Below are 21,143 nucleotides of genomic sequence, written 5' to 3' on the forward strand. Positions count from 1 at the left end.
GACAAATTCCAGGGCGCCTAGGTGGCTCAGTCAGTTAAGCGTCTTTATGTGAGTGACTTACTTTACTTAGCATAATACACTCTAGTTCCATCCATGTTGTTGTAAATGGTGAGATATTCTTTCTGATGGCTGTAATATTCCATTGTATATTTATACCACATCTTCTCTATTTGTCATTGGTGGACACTTGGGCCCTTTCCATAGTTTGGCTATTGTTGATAATGCTGCTGTAAACATCAGGGTGTATGTACCCCTTTGAATCTGTAGTTTTGTATCCTTTGGGTAAATACCTGGTTTTGCAATTGCTAGATCATAGGGTAGTTCTATTTTTAACTTTTTGAGGAACCTCCATACTGTTTTCCACAGTGGCTGCACCAGTTTGGCATTCCCACCAAGAATGGGAGAGAGTTCCCCTTTCTCCGCATCCTTGCCAACACCTGTTGTTTCCTGTGCTTTGATTTTAGCCATTTTGACAGGTGTGAGGTGATATCTCATCATGGTTTTGATTTGTATTTCCCTGATGATGAGTGATGTTGAGCATCTTTTCATGTTTCTGTTAACCATCTGGATGTCGTCTTTGGAAAAAATGTCTAGGTCCTCTGCCCATTTCTTAACTGGATTATTTGGTTTTGGGGTGTTGAGCTTGATATGTTCTTTATAGATTTTTGGATAGTAGCCCTTTATCTGATATGTCATTTGCGAATGTCTTCTCCCATTCTGTAGGCTGCCTTTTAGTTTTGTTGACTGTTTCCTTCGCTGTGCAAAAGCTTTTTATCTTGATGAAGTCCCAATAGTTCATGTTTGCTTTTGTTTCCCTTGCCTCTGGCGATGTGTCTAGCAAGAAGTTGCTGTGGCCGAGGTCAAAGAGGTTGCTGCCTGTGTTCTCCTCTAGGATTTTGATGGTTTCCTATCTCACATTTAGGTCTCTCACCCATTTTGAATTTATTTTTTGTGTAGTATAAGAAAGTTTCATTCTTGTGCATGTTGTCCAGTTTTCCCAACACCATTTACTGTCTTTTTTTCCATTGGATGTTCTTTCCTGCCTTGTCAAAGATTAGTTGACCAGAGAGTTGTGGGTCCATTTCTGGGTTCTCTATTCTGTTCCATTGATCTATGTGTCTGTTTGATCTATGCGTCTGCTCTGTGTGACAGTACCATACTGTCCTGATACTTCCAGCTTTGCTTTGCTTTTTCGGGATTGTTTTGGCTATTTGGTTTGGCTTTGGTCTTTTGTGGTTCCATACAAATTTTAGGATTGTTCTAGCTCTGTGAAAAATGCTGGTGGTATTTTGATAGGGATTGCAATAAATGTGTAGATTGCTTTGGATAATATAGGCATTTTAACAACGTATGTTCTTCTAATCCACGAGCATGGAATGTTTCTCCATTTCCTTGTGTCCTCTTCAGTTTCTTTTGTAAGTGTTCTGTAGTTTTCAGAGTACAGATCTTTTACCTCTTTGGTTAGGCTTATTCCTGGGTGTCTTACGGTGTTTGGTGCAATTGCAAGTGGAATTGATTCCTTGATTTCTTTCTGCTACTTCATTGTTAGTGTGTAGAAATGCAACAGATTTCTGTACGTTGATTTTTTATATCCTGCAACTTTGCAGAATTCATGTGTTCGAGCAAATTTTTGTGGAGTCTTTTCGGGTTTTCTACATAGAGTATCGTGTTTTCTGTGAAGAGGGAGAGTTTGACTTCTTCCTTGCTGATTTGAATGCCTTTTCTTTTTGTTTGATTACTGAGGCTAAGACTTCCAGTACTATGTTAAATAGTAATGGTGAGAGTGGACATCCCTGTGTGGTTCCTGACCTTAGGGGAAAAGCTGTCTTTCCCCCATTGAGTATGATAATAGCAGTGGGTCTTTTGCATATAGCCTTTATGAATGTTGGTTATGTTCCATCTATCCTTGATTGTTTGCTGACTGGAGTTCGTATCCAGTGTCCCACAGCCACCTTCATGGCAGGTACCCCTTGTGTGCAGGGGCCTCCCTGAGTGTGCGAGGAAATGGCATACGTGAGCCTGGAGGAGGGGAACGTGCCCCACCCGTGTCTCTGCATACCCAAGCTCTTGAACATTGGTGGGGCCAGGGCAAGAGGGTGGATGTAAGCCTCCATCTGTTAGTAAAGGCATCAAAATTTAAGTGAAACAGACATGGCTAAATTTTGACAACGAAAACATCTAATATATTAAAAATACATTTGCAATTCTCTACTATTCAGTCTCCATCTGGTTGCCGCTGTAAAGAACCATTATCTTTAAGCATGTTGTGCCTGTACACGTATATATAAACAAATTTAAGAGGAACATGAATTATGGAGTATTTGCCAAATATTGCTCATGTCGTGTTGCCGTGGTTGCAAACACTGTCCTGTTTTGTGAGTGCCTCTGGAGCCTCAGCCCGTGGGGAAGCAGGGAGCTGGATGTTGGGCCCGGTATTAGTGTTTCCATGTGTGGATTTTCTCTGCATTTGTGCCTCTGAAAGGCAGGATTAACATGCTCGTTTGCCTTTCATTTACTCTAAGCATCTTGACTGCCCCGGTTTCTCCCACACTCCGAAGTGGTGTCTGTCTCTGGCGTTGGCCGTGTTACGGTCCACAGACCTTCAAGGCACCTGGAGGCCGTTGTCTTATTTCAAGGATGTGGGGCAAGAGGAGTGCAGAAGCATTTTCCTGGAGCCGGAGGTGTTAGTCACAGGAGTGTGTGTTGAGGGTTGCTGATCTCACCGTGTCGGCACTGAAGCCTGATGTCAAGTGGCAGAGTGATCATGTGTTCTTTCATAAGCTTCTAGTTTGTGTTTAAGATAATGGAGCCCTTGAAGATGCAGGGCCCAGGGAAAGGCCCCTCTTACTCCGGACTGAGGATGGTGCCAAACATATCCCAGCTGTTACAGCCAGGACATGGCCAACTTGGTTCTTTATGTCAAGAAGCAAATGTTGCGGAAGAACTAGGACCACTGTACTTGGCCGTTGGTGCACTCGGACCTGTGCACCTGGAGAATGGCCACAGGTCTTGTCAGCCCAGTTCAGGGGAAGTGTCAGCTGTATGCACATCTGGCAAAACCAGAGCTGAGAGTGGTAGATACTCTTGTCCCAGTAGAACTTCCTAGTGCAAGTGATTTTGACTAGTAGGTTTTCCTTTTTGTTTTACTGGTTATTTCTATTCTTTTAAATTTATTTGGTCACTTTTTTGCCTTCAATACCTTAATAATCCACAGGTGAGACTGTCTTTGTTTAGATGCCAAGAATAGTATGAAGAAGACTGTATTTTTCCTGTTTATATTATACATCTACAAAAAACATTTGAAGTTATAAAACAAATGGCACATAAAGATCTATTGGTAAATTGTTACCAGTGCAATTAGTTATCTTGCCTAAAGTAGGCTGTAATTTTCAGATGGACATACTTTTATTGTAAAACACACACAACCTAAAAGTGAGCATCTTCACCGTGTTCCAGCGTGTCCTGTCTGGGGCAGTAAGGGTATTCACACCGTTGTGCGACCATCGCCAGCATCCATCTCCTGAGGATCTGTCTCCTATTACCATTGCCCTTTTCCTCCACTGTGTGGGTGATCTTTCCCATCAGTTAGGATACTTTGCCTGGCTGCTTCTGCTCAGAGATGGGTGAAGCAGTGATTTCTGCCCTCTGTTCTCTCTGTCCTCCCCGCCCCCCGCCCCCCCCCCACCGCCAGCAAGGGACATTAGCAGTGTCTGGATACGTTTGGGGTTGTCCTGACTAAGGAGGGTGGTCAGCTACTTGCGTCTGGCAGGTGGAGGGCAGGAGTGCTGCTAAGCACCCAAAATGCCCAGGGCAGCAGCCCCCCCCCACCCCCCATCCTAAATGAAAACCATGTGGAGGGTGAGTAAACCCTGGATTAAGCCCGTAGGGGAAATGTCTGGATTGTTCACTGCTGAGACCCACCAAGCTAGGACCCGACGATTCTAACAGAATTCCTAAGCTGTGTTTCCTGCTAATTTGGAATCAAAAGATTACCTTGGACTCCATGTTCTTATGCTGCCGTCATTTTGTTTAAAATTCAAACTTCTTTTATGTTTTCCTTTATGGCCATTTTCTTCCCTTAATTACTTGTATCACCATTTATTCATGATTCGCTAAGAGCAGTTGCGCCGTGATATGCCAGGGTCTGGTTCTACAGCAGGGAAAACAGCCCATCGATAATGGATGTAATACATTTGTAAGCATAGGGTTTAGAAAATGAAAAGGTCAAAGCCAGAAATCTTTAGAAATCTATTAGAAACTTGGTGAGATACTTGAGTACCTCCACTGTACCTTTTACACTCCCCCTCAATGCACACTCTTTTGGAAACCCCCTTGGGCAGCTACTTCTGAGTTTCTTGCTGACTTCTCAAAGCAGGAACACGTACCGCAGTAGAGACCATACCTAAATGCTCCACCATGGTTCGGAGCCCATTTTGACTTCTCTAGCTGGGTGCCAGAGTTCGCTGTGTGTAGCCCTTCAGGGTCAACACCAACCCCTTGCCCGCTGGTAACCATATTACTGTTAGCTTACTTTCTCTGGACCTCTAAGTTCTATGGGTAGAGTAGGAGAGTGAAGTTGGCTTTATCTGCCATATATGCTGCTTCTTAGCCCCAAATCTTTGTGTTGGGAGTTGTCATTCAAAGGTGTTTCTAGGATTATGTTCTCTTGGTGTAGTTCTGTGTAACATGGATATGAGTTGATACGAGAGAGGTCATGAAAAAAATCCAACATTCCATTCAGCTAATATTTTTTAGCGCCTGCTAAGTATTCTAAAACCATAGACCCACGGAGTATAGGGCAATCTAGACCAGCGTTCTCCAGAAGAACACTGGTACAGTGGATTGTGGTCTTTCTGTACTGGCCAGTGTGGTAGTCTGGCCACATGTATCTGTTGGGCCCTTGAAACAGGACTAGTGTGGCTGAGAAACTGAAGTTTTGAATGTATTTAATTTCAGTGAATTTAATTTCAATAGCCACACATACTGCCCTATTGGAAAGTGCAAGTATGGACCAATCCCCTAACCTCTTCCTCTCTATTCTCAAGTTTTGGCTAGTCCCAGGATGCTAGGTGAGGACCAATTGGAGATGGCCATCTGTTCGTTGGGGGCGGGGTGGTGGTGCGGTCAATGCTCATTACAGGTGGGTGACTGAGAATTAAATCTTGTCAGGAGTGTCAACATTTATTCACCTCTTCACCTCCAATGGCCCAGTTACTACATTGTGAAGTCTTTTGTGCCGGGAAGTTTTCATGGTCCCTGATCACATCCTAAATGCTTAGATTTCAAACAAAACCATGTTAGCTGTGAACGTTCGATACTAACAGCAGTGTTGGAATCAAAATCCTATTTAAAAAAAAAAACAAAACCCTTAAGTTTCTCATTCCCTGCTTCCCTCTGGATGTACACACACCACAGAATCTGTTCCGTCTAATGCTGAGCTTGCACCTCCTCCATCCTTGCTACAGCTCTGGGCATGTTTACTTACCAATTCTACTGTAACCAGTACCGCTGGCTTATTTGTGGACCTTATTTTCACAAAATCGCATATGCGTTTTCCTCTGTGCGCTTGAGGGAGAGTTTTTGAGGGAGTATTTCATCTGAGGAAAGATGGAATGCCAGCGTTTCTGTCTCAGGGTTTGAAGACTTGGAGCCCAGGTTCCCGCTTTCTAATCTGAAAAACGAGGGGTTGAGCTAGGTGAGCCCTGCGGTTCTGCCCTTGGCTGAGTTCTGTGCTGTGTACCGGGGGTGGGAGGGGGGTGCAGAGCCACACGGGACATGCAGAGCGAACGTGCTGCTCCAGGGGCGAGGGCATCTCCATGGGGAGGTCTGCAGAAAGACTCAGGGAGAGGGAGGGTCGTGTTAGAGTCCCAGTGACCGCAGGGACTCAGCTAAAGGTGAAAGGTGGCAGGGAGAGCCATCACCTCTCTAGAACTTAAATCTCCACATACTCCATTTCCCCTTGTTGCCTACCTTCCGGAAATTTTGTATCCTGCCCCATCTCTGTATGGAGTAAATTTGATAAAAGACCTTTTCACAAAAAGAAGAGTGCCCCCACACCCCCCATACCCCCCACAGGAACCTGTATAAAGAAAACCTCACTAACATGGCTGACTGTTGATAATTTGTGGGATGTCATTCCACAGAGACTTCCTACATTTCATTCTGTAACCTGCCTCTTCGTAAATTCAGCGGGATGCTGTGGGTAGCTGCTGGCCTATAAATACAGGTGTATGTCAGGTGTTACTTTCACGATGGATAGATTATTGAGATCTTTACCCATATTTGTGAGATCGTCTCCTGAGGCCAAGAGTCTTCATGAAAGGGTCTGGCGGGGTGTTACCAGTTGCCTTCTAAAAAGGTCAATCCGTCTGAACCTGGGCGTGGTACACCTGTTTGGCTGCATCCTTCATACTGAAGGTCTTACCAGTTTCTACACCTTTGCTTATGTGGTGGATAACGGTGCTGCTAATCTCTTACTTGTATCTCTTTGGTTAATGGCAATTGAATAGTTTTTTGTGTTGTCTGTAGTTCTTTTTGTGGCTTGTATCCCTTACATTATTTTCTGTTGAGGTATTGGTTTTCTTTTTGGCTTCTTAAAACTTTGGTTACTAAGATTAATTCTGTTATGTAATGCAAAATCCTTGTCCCCGTCTCTCATTTTACTTCTGGTGTGTTTTATGATGGCTTAAAAATTCTATTGATAGTCAAAATACAAAAATTTTGTAACCTGCTTCTGACTCTTCATCATTCTTTAAAAGTACTTCCTTCTGAAGCTTTTAAAACTACCTGACTACGTTTTCTTTATTTTGGTTTTATTTTTTGTTTTATCTAAAACTTACTTTGTATGAGGGAATGAGAATAGAACACTGGCTCAATTCTTTTTCTCTAAATAGCTTCAAGTTTACCTACTGCTGTTATAGGGGAAATTCCTTTTAATGACTTCAGTGTTATGAACAAATTTTCCTTTTGTGCCTTCATTGATTTCTGGATCTGCTATTAGGTTTCCTCTATCTGCCGATTTTAGCACCATTACTGTACTTGCTGGCTATAATATACCTTAAGATCTGGTTGTGCAAGACCATCTAAAAGTGGGACAGGAGAGAACATTGATATTTATGTTCTTAAAAAAAACTTATTAACGTAAATTGGGGCTATACCCATAGAATTTCCTGAAAGGCTTATATAGAAGAGTTGTTCTTAAAATATCTATAGACCACCTGTTGCAGAACTACTTGTGGGTTTTTTTTTTTTTAATTTCAGATTTCTGGGTCCCACCCCAGACTCTGCCTACACATTAAGTAGTGTTTGAGAAACTGTTTTTTACAAGCTCTCAGATTTTAAAGAACACCATAAAAAACTTAGATAAAACATTGTAAGCCATAGCCAAGATTCTCCTATTTACACACTAAAGAACATCCTCTTTTTATTACATAAATATGTATATCCACGGGCCAGTTATAAATATATCCTGACAATAAACATCTTTGGAGTACTCACGTCCAAGTGTTATGCTAAGGATACAAGGATAGCACTTTGCCTTTGAGACTCCCTGATGACAGGCATGTGTGTATCTCAAGCTTCTATCCTATGTTATGTCAAAGTAAAATGACTTCCCTGGAGTAGCTTGTAGTCAGCTTGTCGAAGAATATATGTACAACTTGAGGGCATTTATGCAGAGCACTTAGTTGCAAGGCAATCCTAATAAAAAGCGAATGGGTCGGTTGATGGCGGAGAGGAAAACAGCAGCCTTAAATGGGGCCAAAGAGGGTTCGCTGCGTGGGAGAAGGAACAGTACTCCTATTGCAATCAGGATTAAAGACCCGCTAAGGATCAGTTCAAGCCAGTAGAATATGTCATTAAATCTCACTGTGCTTCCAAATCTCTCATGTCATTCATTCATTTTTACCTTGATACATTGGGATTATGTCACCAGCAAACTTTCCACCTGGGCTGGTCTCTTATGGCAAGACAAGCATTTTGTTCAGTTGGCCCTTGTTTAAAATGGGTTATTGGTCTTCGTCACTTACGATCATGTTAGGGCAGTGATCCTAGAGGACACGAGAGGACATTGAATGCAGGCTACATGGTTCCTAACCCTGCCTTTTTGTGTCTATTACTTGCATGACTTTAGATTCGGGAATACCCCATTGATGTCCAAAGCAACCAGCTGCCTTTTCTGCGGAATCCGGATATCCTGGTGGGAGAAAATGACCTAACTGCCCTTAGCTACCTACATGAGCCTGCAGTTTTGCATAATTTAAAGGTCCGTTTCCTGGAGTCGAACCATATCTACACTTACTGTGGTAAGTGATGTGCATCTGTTGGCTGCGTGGGTTTGAGAGTACTTACAATCTTCAGACTTTACGTGTTCAACTCTCTGTTAGGAATCCTACTAGCATTCTCTTAAGTACCTCTCATCTGTGACCCTTGAAAGGTTTGCAATCAGAGAATGTGGCTTAATGAGGCTGCCCTACATCTCTGGGATGATTGGTGTTAATCATAGCCCAACCAGGGAAGAAATGGGCCACACCATGTGGCTTGACCGACTTTGGCGTAGTCCTAGAGTCTGTAGGAGAGGAGTAAAGGCATCCCAGGGTCCTAGCTCGGGTGTCTGCTGTCCTCACTGAGCACACTCCTGGAAATAGATGCCCGGCTGGCTTCTGTTCTCAGCCTAGAAAAGTGCTGTCTTTGTCTGACCCTCTCCCTTGCCATGTACAAACATGATGCATGATGAATATGTGTCGAATTCATGAGCAGAGAACATGACAAATGCTTTAAAAGTCCTAAAATTCTCATTTTTGTTTTTCTTGAAACTTCTCAATTTCCCACATTCCTTTTTTTTTTTTTTGTGAGTATGAAGTGGTGTGGTGAAAACCAGAGCCCTGTAAATCCTTGTCTGAGGAGCAAACCATTTCAGGGTGTGGCTGAGCAGTCAGGCTGCGGACTGCTTTGGGGGGGGGGCGGTCATCCCTGCTGTGCTTCAGAGCCCTGGTCTTCCCTCTTGATCACAAGGGGGGCCCCAGGACCAGAGTTCTTCTCACTGTGCTGTTCCACTTCGGTTTGGAATCGGTTGGTTGGCTACTGAGTTCCGGTGAGCTTTTCTGCTAGACTTCAGTGCTTGAGGAGAAGTTTCCCCAAAACTCCTTCAGCCCAATTGCTAGTGGGAATTTTATTTGAAAAAGACCGTCAGTTATCAGAGGCTTCAATAAGTTGGGCTTTTTCCAAAGAATAAAAAAATAAAATCTCCCTTTTTGGGAGAAAGGAATAAATCACCATCAGCTTCATTTTTTAAAGTCCTCCCTTCTAAAAGAGGTCCTGGTGTCTGTACGTAATTCTCCAAATGCCCCTTGGCTCCTCCAGCTTCAGCTGTTCAGAGTAACCAACATGGCACAGAATACAGAGTCCTCAGGAAGCACTCCTTTCTGCTCTGAAAGTGGCTTTCAGACATTTTAGGAAATGTCTGATTTCACACATTTTAGGAAAATTTCACACATTTTAGGAAAATGTGTGACCTTAGAGTGTAATACCAAAATTTGAATGCTACATGAATTAGGCTTTTATACAATCCTCTAACAACCAGTACAACATGTTAAGGCTGTTTTTAAGAGACTTCTCCAAGTCATTAGCTTTAGATGGAATATATCAGTGCTGGGCCTTATTTTTTGGTCCGGGTTGTCTTTTCAGGCAAACTTCCATTTGAAAAGTTGGTGGGTGTTCTTTCTCTCCCTTAGCCTGAAATGTAGTACACCAGATGATTCCAAGTATTCTCTGGTATTTTTTTCTCTTTTAAACAGACTTTTTAAAGCAACTATATTTAGGTTCACAGCAAAATTGAGTAGAAGAGATTTCCCATATAACACCCCCCTGCCCCCAACACGTGCTCAGCCTCACCTCCTATTAACATTCTGTTCAAGCGTGGTACATTTGTTACAACTGATGAACCCACAGTGACACATCATTATTACCCGAAGTCTGTAGTTTCCATTAGGGCTCACTCTTGGTGGTGGACATTCTATGGGTTTGGACAAATGTATAATGACGTGTATCCACCATTATGGTATCCTAACAGTAGTTTCACTGCCCTCAAATCCCCTGTGCTCTGCCTCTGCATTCCTCCCTCCCCCCCAGTCCCTGGCAACCACTGATCTATCCTACTGCCACCATTTTACCTTTTATGGAACATCATAGGGTTGGAATCACGCAGCCTTGCCGCATTGGCTTCTTCCACTAAGTAATGTGCGTTTAAGTTTCCTCCATGTCTTTTCACACCTTGATAAACCACTTTTTATAACACTAACATTTCATTATCTGCATGTATCACAGTTTGAGTCACTTACGGAAGGCCCTCTTAGTTGCTTCTAAGTTTTGACAGTTGTCAAAGTGCTGTGAACATCCACGTGCAGGTGTTAGCGTCGATGTAAGTTTTCAGCCCCTTTGGATAAATACCAAGGAGTGTGAAAGCTGAATCATACAGTAAGAGTATGTTTTGTAAGAAACAGCCAAAGTGGCTATACCATTTTGCCTTCCACCAGCAACGAAGGAGAATTTCCATTGCTCCACATCCTCACCAGCATTTGGTGTTGTCCCTGTTCTGGGTTTTGGCCAATATGTGTATGGTGGTATCTCCTTAGAGTTGTAATTTGTACTTCCCTAATGATATATCATGTGCTTATTTGCCATCTCTAAATGTTAAGTGAGATCTCTTTAGATCTTTTGCCCATTTTTCAATCAGGTGGATCATTTTCTGATGAGTTTTAAGAGTTCTTTTTATCTGCTTTGGATATCACTCCTTTATCAGATACATTTTTTGGGGGGGGAATATTTTCCCCATTCTCTTATTTTTCTCGTGTACCTTTTCAAACACCAGAGGGGGACGCAATGTAGGCAATCCCCATCTTGGCAGTGATCCTTGCATTCTTATTTCTGCTTCCCCACAGGACTGGAAAAGCTCACATTTTTTTTGTACTCCTGTCAGTGGTTTTCTTGAGATTCAGATTATGCTCTTATGGGAAAGAAAAAGGCATGAATTTCTTAAAGATTGGAGTTCATTTTTCTTCTTACATTCTCAAATATTACCTTGCCCTTCCATAAAAGATCTAGGATGTTAGACGGTTTGCTGACTCTTCATGCAACATGTATTCATTGAGGCCATCATTGTGACATACTTTCGGGGGCTACAAAACTTAAAAAAAAAAAAAAAATACGTGATACAAAGTGATGTGAGCTAATAAAAATCTAACACTCTGTTCTTACTATGCAAGATGCTGGTCCAAGAGTTCTTTATTAATCATTATCCTCAGGACCAGCAGGTAAAGGTAATTACTATTCCCAATTTTATAGTCCAGGAGACTGAGGCATTTAGAGAATAAGTAATTTGCCAGAGTCCCACAGTTGTTAACCAGCTGAGACAAGATCTGATTGTGCAACATTTCACATGTATTTTAGGAGTGTCGTTCGTTGAGCATTTGTATACATGCATGTACGTACATGTGCTTATTCCATGCTCTAGGGTATTTGGAGGCCCAGCTTTCTTTGCTCCACCAGGGCCTAGCACAGTTGCTGGTGAAGACTCAGATACGTCTTGATTTAGTTGAGTGACTGGTTATGATTCATTCTGTTACTCCTTGTTTAGGTTTGATGTATATAAACAAGGGCCTTTAAAAGGCCGATGCCAAGTGGCCGTCTTGCTCTCAGAATCTGACTGCATTCTCTGTTTGCAGGTATCGTGCTTGTTGCCATTAATCCTTACGAACAGTTGCCAATCTATGGTCAAGATGTCATCTATGCCTACAGCGGCCAAAACATGGGGGACATGGACCCCCACATCTTTGCTGTGGCGGAAGAAGCCTACAAGCAAATGGCCAGGTAAGAAGAACCTCAGTCCAGCAGTCCTTTTGGGTCATCAGAGGGCAGAAAGGGAAGTTTCTACCTTCCTTGGCTGCTTTTGCCCAGTGGTTGAGTGGTGATTCCAGATTGAGTAAAAGTAATGGGAACAGAACCAGCCGAGGTTCTAGGTCTCGCTGCATTTCCTCTCGTTGTCTTCATCCTGTGAACCTGAACCTATGCTTGAAGAGCAGTTTCTCCTAAGACTTAGTTCATTTTCTGATCAATGAAATAAACAAATGCCATGGGATTTCATCTCTCCTTGACTGCCTTTTGGATTTCTTTCCTCCCCTCCTGGTGTAACAAATTCATTTTCTAGCATCACCATTTGTTTCACAGATCCCGCTGAAGGCTCACTGCCTTTGAAGGAACCAGGACTCTAATAACTTCCTGAGATACCAAATATTTGAAAAAGGAGTTTCAAAATAGGAGTTATGCATAGTGGTTTGAGGTTTTTTGTTTGGCTTTAGAGTTCACTTTAGGGACTAAAGTAAATCTCCTCAGTTTTGCTCTATGAGTTCAGGGAAAATGAACTGTTTCATTGGAAAATGGGCTAGGTGATTCTATTAGGGTTCTGCAGGGAAACAGAACCAGTAGCAGGGAAAGAAGGTGGGGGGGGGTGTGGGTGTGTGTGTGTGTGTAGGGGATTGTGGGGTTATTTTAAGGAATGGTCTCCTATAGTTGGGCAGGCTTGGACAAGTCCAAAATCTGCAGGGTAGGCTGGCAGGCTGGAGACCCACAGAGGAGCTGATGTTGTATTTCAAGTCTGAAGCCAGTCTGCTACCATAATTCTCTCTTCGGGGAAGGTAATTTTTTTTTCCTCTTAGGGCCTTCATCTGATTGGTTGAGGCCCACCCACATTATGAAGGGTAATGGGTTAAAAAAAAAAAAGTCTACTGATTGAAATGCTAATCTCCTCTTAAAAAATATCTTCAGCAGCATTATCTTGCAAGTGTATGATCAGATGTCTGGGTACTATGGCCTAGCTAAGTTGACACATAAAACTAATCACCACACCAATGGTCTTGAACTATTCAGGCTTAAGGTGGGGAAAGCTAGTTTCACCGAAGTTTTGGTAGAAATGCATATTCCTATTAACACTAACATGCTGGATCTTTTCAACCAAATCTTTCTTGCTATCTCTAGAGAACTCCTTATGGAACTAGCAAACTTAGGAAAGTCCTTTGTGGGCAGGAGGGTTGCTTTGGCTAATTTAGTGAGAGGAGAATCCCAATCACTTAAGCTGAGTCTTCAACTATCTTCTTTCCTTTTTGGAGGATGATTTCTTTGTGGGTATAAAACAGAAGGTGAGGGGCATCTGGGTGGCTCAGTCATTGGAATGTTCGGCTCTTGGTTTTGGCTCAGGTCATGATGTCATGGGTTGTCAGATTGAGCCCATATCGGGCTCTGCGCTCAGTGAGGAGTCTGCTGGAGGTTCTCTCCCTCTGCCCCTCTCCTCAAGTGCATATGTGCTCTCTCTCTTTCTAAAACCTTAAAAACAAACAAACAAAACAGGAGGTGAGTGTGGGTTGGTTCTGATGACTTCCTACCACGCTAAAGGTTGTAGTAGCTCTTTGACTTGTCTTTTGATGGATGTCATTGATCATTGTTTTTGTCCCATCCTTCTTTTACCCAGTTGCACTTAGATGTAGCAGAAGTTGCTGGTTTTGGGTTTTTGTTTTGTTTTGTTTTTTAAACTAAAGACGTCTTCGGGTGCCCCCGATAGCTTTGAGACTCTCCTACTCCTAGCCTCCGGTGCTATCCACACCATAGGTCCTCTGCCTAAATGCCTCCCTTCTTCCCTTCCATGCCTAAAGCTGGGCTCACGGTTATTCTACACTTGGGTTATTTCACTTGTTTAGGTCCGTGTTCACGCCCAGTAGAGGGAAGGGGATGTGGCTGTACAGGGTGGTGGTGATACAGCCTTGGCCTAGGGTTATGCATTTGACGGTTAAGAGGCTTGGATGTTAAAGTTGGACCAGGAATTGCTTCCTTTAGGGTTTTCAGGTTTATATTCATTTTATTCACTGAGTCCTAGCTTGTAGCCAAGTAATTTTGCTGAAATTCTTATGCAATTTTTGCTCATGAACGTGCATTAGAAGTGTAATATCAGTGCATGTGGCCATAGGAGAGAGCTATTTTTGACCATTCTGGTGTCAGCAGCTCAGGGTTTCTGTTACTGATCTGAGACAGGCATTGGAAGCCCCAGCAGAATCTTTGTTGTGCAGGAAAATTTTTGCTGTATTTCCAGTATGAACCTTCTCTGTCAATTCCAGATGCTAGAACACATTCATTTAACAATACTTGCTGTGTTGTGCCCTTCCTCGATTCATCAGTAGTTGTTGAAATAATTATGCGATTCAAGTAGCTACGGCCTAGCACAGTGTGCTTTGCATTCTGGGCCTCTAACAGCTGGGTGAAATAAAGGGTGTAAGAAACCAAAGATAATGACTTCCAGTCTTGGGAGACTGTGACTTAGTTGGCCTTGAATTCAGTTCTTTCTCTTGATTCACCAGGGATTTGATTTGATTTTTTTTTTCTTTCAAGTTTTTACTTAAATCCTAGTTAGTTACCATAGAGTGTAATATTGGTTTCAGGAGTAGAATTTAGTGATTCATCACTTATGTATAACACTCAGTGCTTGTCATAACAAGTACCCTCCTTAATACCCATCACCCATTTAGCTCATCCCCCACCCACCTCCCTCCATCAACCCTCAGTTCTCTATTGTTAAGAGTCTCTTACGGTTTATTTCCCTCTTTTTTTCCCCTTCCCATATGTTCATCTGTTTTGTTAAATTCCACATGAATGAAATCACATGGCATTTGTCTTTGACTCATTTCACTTAGCATAATATACTCTAGCTCCATCCATGTCATTGCAAATAGCAAGATTTCATTCTTTTTGATGGCCGAGTAATATTCCTATGTGTGTGTGTGTGTGTTTATACCACATCTTTATCTGTTCGTCAGTTGGACACGTGGGCCCTTTCCATAGTTTGGCTATTGTTGATAATGCTGCTATAAACATCAGGGTGCATGTACCTCTTCGGATCACTCTGTTTGTATCCTTTGGGTAAATAGTAGTGCAATTGCTAGATTGTAGGGTAGTTCTATTTTTAGCTTTTTGAGGAACCTCCATACTGTTTTCCAGAGTGGCTACACCAGTTTGCATTCCCACCGACAGTGTAAGGGGGTTCCCCTTTCTCCACATCCTTGCCAACATCTGTTGTTTCCTGTGTTGTTGATTGTAGCCATTCTGACAGGTGTGAGGTGGTATCTCATCATGGTTTTGATTTGTATTTGCCTGATGAGTGATGTTGAGCATCTTTTCATATGTCTGTTAACCATCTGGATGTCTTTGGAAAAGTGTCTATTCATGTCTTCTGCCCATTTCTTAACTGGATTATTTGTTTTGGTGGTATTGAGTTTGATAAGCTCTTTAAAGATTTTTAGATACTAACCCTTTATCAGCTATGTCCTTTGCAAATGTCTTCTCCCATTCTGTAGGCTGCCTTTCAGTTTTGTTGACTGTTTCCTTCACTGTGCAGAAGCTTTTTATCTCGATGAGGTCCCAATAGCTCATGTTTGCTTTTGTTTCCCTTGCCTCTGGTGACCTATCTAGCAAGAAGTTGCTGTGGCCGAGGTCAGAGAGGTTGCTGCCAGTGTCCTCCTCTAGGATTTGGATGGTTTCCTGTGTCACATTTAGGTCTTTCCTCCATTTTGAGTTTATTTTTGTGTGTGGTGTAAGTGGTCCAGTTTCATTCTTCATGGTGCTGTCCAGTTTTCCTAACACCATTTGTTGAACAGACTTTTTTTCCACTGGATTTTCTTTCCTGCTTTGTCAACAATTAGTTGACCATACAGATTTTCTTTCTTGATGTGGCTCACATCAGGGACTCTCCAACTCTTGTAGCTCTGAGTGGGTGTGGGGGCGGGGATCCTGTCAAAGCTCAAAGGGATAGATACAGATCATGATCCCCATCCTGAGAGCTACTGCAGAGTCTGGCCATGCTGGAGGAAAGGAGGAAACACAAGGACAGCCAACGATTGGTCACTGTCCCTACCCCTGTTGAATTCAGCAAAACTAGACTTGAGAGTAAATGGAGATCCACAATGAAGAAAAAGGTTAGGGGCACCTGGGTGGCTCAGTTGGTTGAGTGTCTGACTCCTGGTTTTGGCTCAGGTCATGATCTCAGGGTCGTGAGATCGAGCCCTACATCGGGCTCCACTCTCAGCATGGGAGCCTGCTTGGGATTCCCTCTGTCCCTCTGCCTCTGCCCCTTGCCCACCCCCCCATCCCCCACCCCCACCTCATGCATGCACAGTCTCTCAAAGAAATCTTTCTTTAAAAAAAAAGTTAAAATCGTATGAAACCTCACATTCATGAGTTCCAACCTCTGCATGAGAACCTATATTCCCTCTAAGAGAGGGGACTCACCTCCACTGCTTGCTACTTTACTTCTCCTTCCTCCCAGGCCAAGATCCAGAATGCCCGCCCACCCAGTTTTACCTACCTCAGCTCCTACACTAAACTGTATCCGCAGGCATTTGTGTGGTTCCGTTATTTGATAGGTTCCTTACTGAACACTGAAAACTGTAAGAACATTCCTGGACTCTGAAGGAGTGCACAGTCTGATTGGGGAGAGAAGCCCTAGTCGGCCAAAACACCTGTAACTGCAGGAAGTGTAAACAAAAGCCATGCATGGGGTTGTCGGAATTGGGCTTGGAGTCTTGACGGTCACAGATGGTCCAAGAAAACGGTAGGGTTTGAGGTGGATCTTGATGAATTCATAGGATACATAGTGAGAAGGCAGCGTCTGCACGATTGGAATAGAGCTCACCACCTCAGGAGTGGGGCATCAAAGGCTCACAAAACCACGATGACCTACTGCTTCACACCCCTTGGGATGTCAAATCAAAAAGATATAATGACAAGCGTTGGTGAGGATGTGGAGAAATGAGAATCTTCCTATGCTGCCAGTGGGAGTGTAAAATGTGTAGCTGCTTTAGAAAATACTTTGGCAGTTTCTCAATAGGTTAAGCATGATTACCACATGACTCAGCAATTCCACTCTTAGATATATACCCGAGAGAAATGAAAAGGGGTTCCTGTAAAAGCTTATATACAAATGTTCATAATAGCCTTACTCATAATAGCCAAAAGGTGAAAACAACCTAAATAACCATCAGCTGATGGATAAACGAAATGTACATCCATATAGTGGAATATTTGGCCATAAAAAGGGACAAAGTCCTGATACATGCTACCACATGGATGAACCTTGAAAACCTGAGCAAAAGAAGCCAGACACACAAGAAGACCACATATTGTATGATCCACTTCTATGAGTGTCCAGAACAAACAAATCTAGAGAGCACATTATTATTTGTCTAGGGCTTGAGGTTAGAGGTGAAATGGGTAGTGATTGCTTACAGGTATTTTTTTGGGGGGGGGATGTGAAAATGTTCTAAAATTGTGGTGATGGATGTACAATTAAATTTACTTAAAACCCTTTGAATTGTATACTTCAAAAGAGTGAATTGTGTGTTCTGGGGATTTTTATCTCAAGCTGTTAAAAACAGAAGGTATGATCAGGGTCCAGTACCCCAGTAAGTGTAACCTACATGGTGAGAGGGTCTGTAGCGGGCTGTGGACTGTACAGTGGGGGGCCAGACTGGAGACCCGTGAAGGCTGGGGTTGACTTCGGGAGAACAGGGTGCATGCTATTAACAGGGATGTTAACAGATGGCCAAACAAGTTTGGGAACAGCTGGATTAATCCAGTGTGAAGCAACTTTAACATGGAGCTGCTCAGAGCAGTGATGTTGACATGCATTCTGAGTCTCCAAGGTGGGGGTGTGTTAGGCTGGGTTTGCAAATCATACTTAGAACAACAAGGTTTTCAGGAATTCTCAAGGGACTGCCGTCACTCTTTGGGAAACGCTGACCTAGAGCATGGAGACATCTTAGAGCTTATTAGATAAAGAAGTAGTAGGATGCAAAGAATGTTCAAAGAACATTTTTCATCCAGTGGGTCCTATTTCATAATCATTCTGCACATTCCTATATTTCTGAGGATGGGGGACATCTTGTGAGCAGCTTAGGTTGTTATGGATATAACTTATCTGTTGTAAATAACTTCTATTTAATGAAAGGGAGTTATCGTGCGAGACACTGGTTCAGTGTGTGATGTTCTACTCTTGTATCACTAGCACTTGCCTTCGGGCATATAATTGGTGGTCAAGGGAGAATAGAAAGAATCAATATATTAATGAATTTCTCCAAGTGAGATCAGTTATCCCCACCATGCGGACAAGGATAGAGACTTGAGGATGTTGAATAATCCTCCAAGGTCATGAAGAGAGTAAACGGGTGATGCTGGAAGCCAGGCCTGGTCAGTTTGCCCTGAAACCCCCTGAAGTAGCCGAGAAGCCTTACTGTCTCCCTCGGCGGTGCTTACTGACCGGTCCAGATGGTCTTCCAGAACAGAGCAGACTCGGGTCCTCAGGACACCACGAAAGCCAAAGTGTAGACCTTCCCCCTTCCTAGTTCAAAAGCATCTAAGTTTCTGCAGCGAGACTGGGGTTTCAGTGTGCTTTCTAGCTTTGGCGGTGGAAGTGGGACCTCTTATTTGGCCAGGTCTGATCCCTTTTTTGAGTTGTGTTATTTTTCTGAAAGAGTGGAGTGCAGAGCAAATTTCTTTACTCAGGTAGCCAAGGTAATTGAGCGCACGTATTTCTATCTGGCTCTGCTGTGTTGCCAAGCTGTGACTCATAGTGAAAGATGGGGCAGCTATTGCCTGGGATCAGGGACGGGGGAGTACAGGCAGGCCCGCCTGTGGCAGGGGGCCAGTGGGTGAGCGAAACACTCCTGTTGGGCAGGGGTGGGGGGCCCTTCCCCGACATGGGGAGGAGCTCCTTGAGAGCAGAAAGCCTGTGCTCGAGGAGGAGAAGGAATCCAATTTATAAAACCTGCTTGGGTCCCTAGAGAAGGTGTCTTGGTGGATTTGTGTACCTAGAAGTATGAAGAGTTCGTAGAGAATAGAGAATTTGAAGGCCTTTTAGGGAAGCAGTATGGAAAAGAGTATAGTGAAAAAGCACCCCCTCACACCCCCGCCGAAACCTAGAAACCTTTCAGGTAAGGAGGAGGAAGAGTTAAAGGGATAATGGTAGGAGTAGAAGCGAGAGGCTGGAAGTGTGCGTTGCGCCAGAGAGAGAGAAGCTCTGCGTCTTCCATCTTTGGAGGTCCAAACAACACATTTGACAACTTTATTTTCTTGGTCATTAGGTGGGAATGCTCTGGATTCTGTGAGAAGGGGACTCAGGACTTGGCAGGATCTCTTTAGCCACAGACTCAGGAACTGGGATCATTGGGAAAATTTTTAAAAAGAATTATACATGAGTGATCTAAATCCACATTTTGCTTTGAGATCAAGTTTTAACTAGAATGATGTCTGTTTCTTCCGTACTTTATGACATAAGGCAGTTTGTTGTTCAGGGGTTTTTGCACTGTTTGGGGGAAATTGGGGGTGTGAAGTACTTGGTGATTGGGCTCATGTATTCAGAGAACATCATACTGAGGAGAGCAGAGCCAGGTTTGGTTTCGCTGTAAGTTGTTGGCTGTACGGGGGCACCCAGGGGTTGGTCTCAGGTAATGTCTCCCCACCTACTATGTGTCTGTCGACACTTTGGTCTCTGTAGTTCCCGGTATACTCACCCTCTAAGAGAACATTGGGACCGGTGAGAAATGATGAGCAGGCTTGGAAAGCTGTTGAGCTCTGTAAACACTGGGGTGTGGCTGTGGAAGTTCATTGGTGGCTTTTGAATACAATGAATGACAGAATCACTAGCAAGGCTAGTAACTCAGGAGCACTGACTTGAATTTTTACAATAAATTTTGAAATTAGGACTTCGGTCAACCCTGATGTATAGGTGAAGTTTTGTATTCCTTCCCATTCATTATGGCTTCAAGTTGGGACTGGTCAGGACTAGGTGGTTCTAGGACAAGCTCTAGGAGATGCTCAGGATGTCTGGATGTAGAAAACAGCCTTTAATTTCTTCTCTGGCATTATCTCTTATTTCTAGAACATACCCTGAGTAGTTCCCCTTTGTTCAGACCCTTCCTGGGATGCTCTCCTCCATGTGCTGTTCACCTGCACCCCTCTTCCCTCGCTCGCCGACTCCGTTCCCTCCTGCCCCGCCTTGCCAGTCAGCACATGCCCATCCCCTCCCCCCGCCCCCGCCCCTGCCAAGGGCCGCCACGGCCCAAAGGTCTGTAGTGCCTTTTGACCCTTTATAATCTTAGATTCTTTTCATTCTTTGTATTTCTACCTATCATGTTTAAAATTCTAGTTCGACTGTTTAAATTTCCAAGTGTACGGAAAGTTAAGTGTGCAGTGAATGTGGCTAATAACATCCCTGTGTTAAAAGAAATTGATAGTGTACATTGTCTTCTGCTTTTAAAATGATGCACTTAGAAAAGAATAGGACTGGACTCTGTCTAGCTCATGACACTTACAGGGGTGATGAATGTTATTGTCCATCTGCAGTGTCCCCAGCATGCTTTGTGAAGTTAAGGCCCATATCAAAAATCATAGAGCTAAAAGATTTTTTTAGTTTAGTAATACTTTATTTTATCTGGAGACGTCCTAGCATGTTAGGAGAAAGCCTGTAGTCAGGGTAGAAATTGGTTGTGCTGTAAGAACGCTAGAGACCATGTCCCAGCAGCAGGTCCTCTGGGTGCTGCTTGCACATGCCCAGTGCAGGTAAGTGTCTCTGGAATGTGTTCCTTATTTAACTGTTTTCATTGTCAAGAATTTGTCTTATTACCCAGTGCTCTGCTTGGTCTCCCGTTTGCTTTCCCCCATGGATCTGAGCTCTGGGAAGCCGTACTGGGGCGGGGGGGGGGGGGGCATTTTCTTACACATGGCAGCCCCTGCCATCATGGGTCCTTCTCTCCCCAGCGTGGGGCCAGATCTTGGCTTCCACAGCCATTCCTTGCAAGCGTGGTTTTCAGACCCTGACCCGGGGCAGTCACCCTTAGATCCCATCTGGTCTTTCTGATCTTGGTGCTCATTGCATGTGGTCTGCTAGATGAGATGAAGAGTTAATTTTCATACAGAGTTTCGGTTGGAGGAGCCTAGAGTTGCATTGGCTTTTGGCAGCCATTTAATATTGTTGAATTTTAATAAGTTTGCCTCATCCCCCTCACCTGCCCACATAGGCAGAAGAACTATTTTATTACAACTTTTATTGGATT

General features: G+C 43.5%; 1 protein-coding gene across 4 annotated transcripts in view; it reads left to right on the forward strand.

The window, feature by feature from the left end:
- Positions 1-21,143, forward strand: part of MYO5B (myosin VB) — a 334,482-nt gene that overhangs the window by 140,239 nt on the left and 173,100 nt on the right. For all 4 annotated transcript variants that reach the window (XM_078060351.1, XM_078060352.1, XM_078060353.1 and 1 more), the window contains exons 3-4: positions 8,132-8,303; positions 11,721-11,865. In XM_078060351.1, coding sequence (XP_077916477.1) covers positions 8,132-8,303; positions 11,721-11,865 — 317 coding nt within the window. The remainder of the gene's footprint in view (positions 1-8,131; positions 8,304-11,720; positions 11,866-21,143) is intronic.

Source organism: Halichoerus grypus, chromosome 13 (genome assembly GCF_964656455.1).
Source record: "Halichoerus grypus chromosome 13, mHalGry1.hap1.1, whole genome shotgun sequence".
Lineage (NCBI taxonomy): Eukaryota > Metazoa > Chordata > Mammalia > Carnivora > Phocidae > Halichoerus > Halichoerus grypus.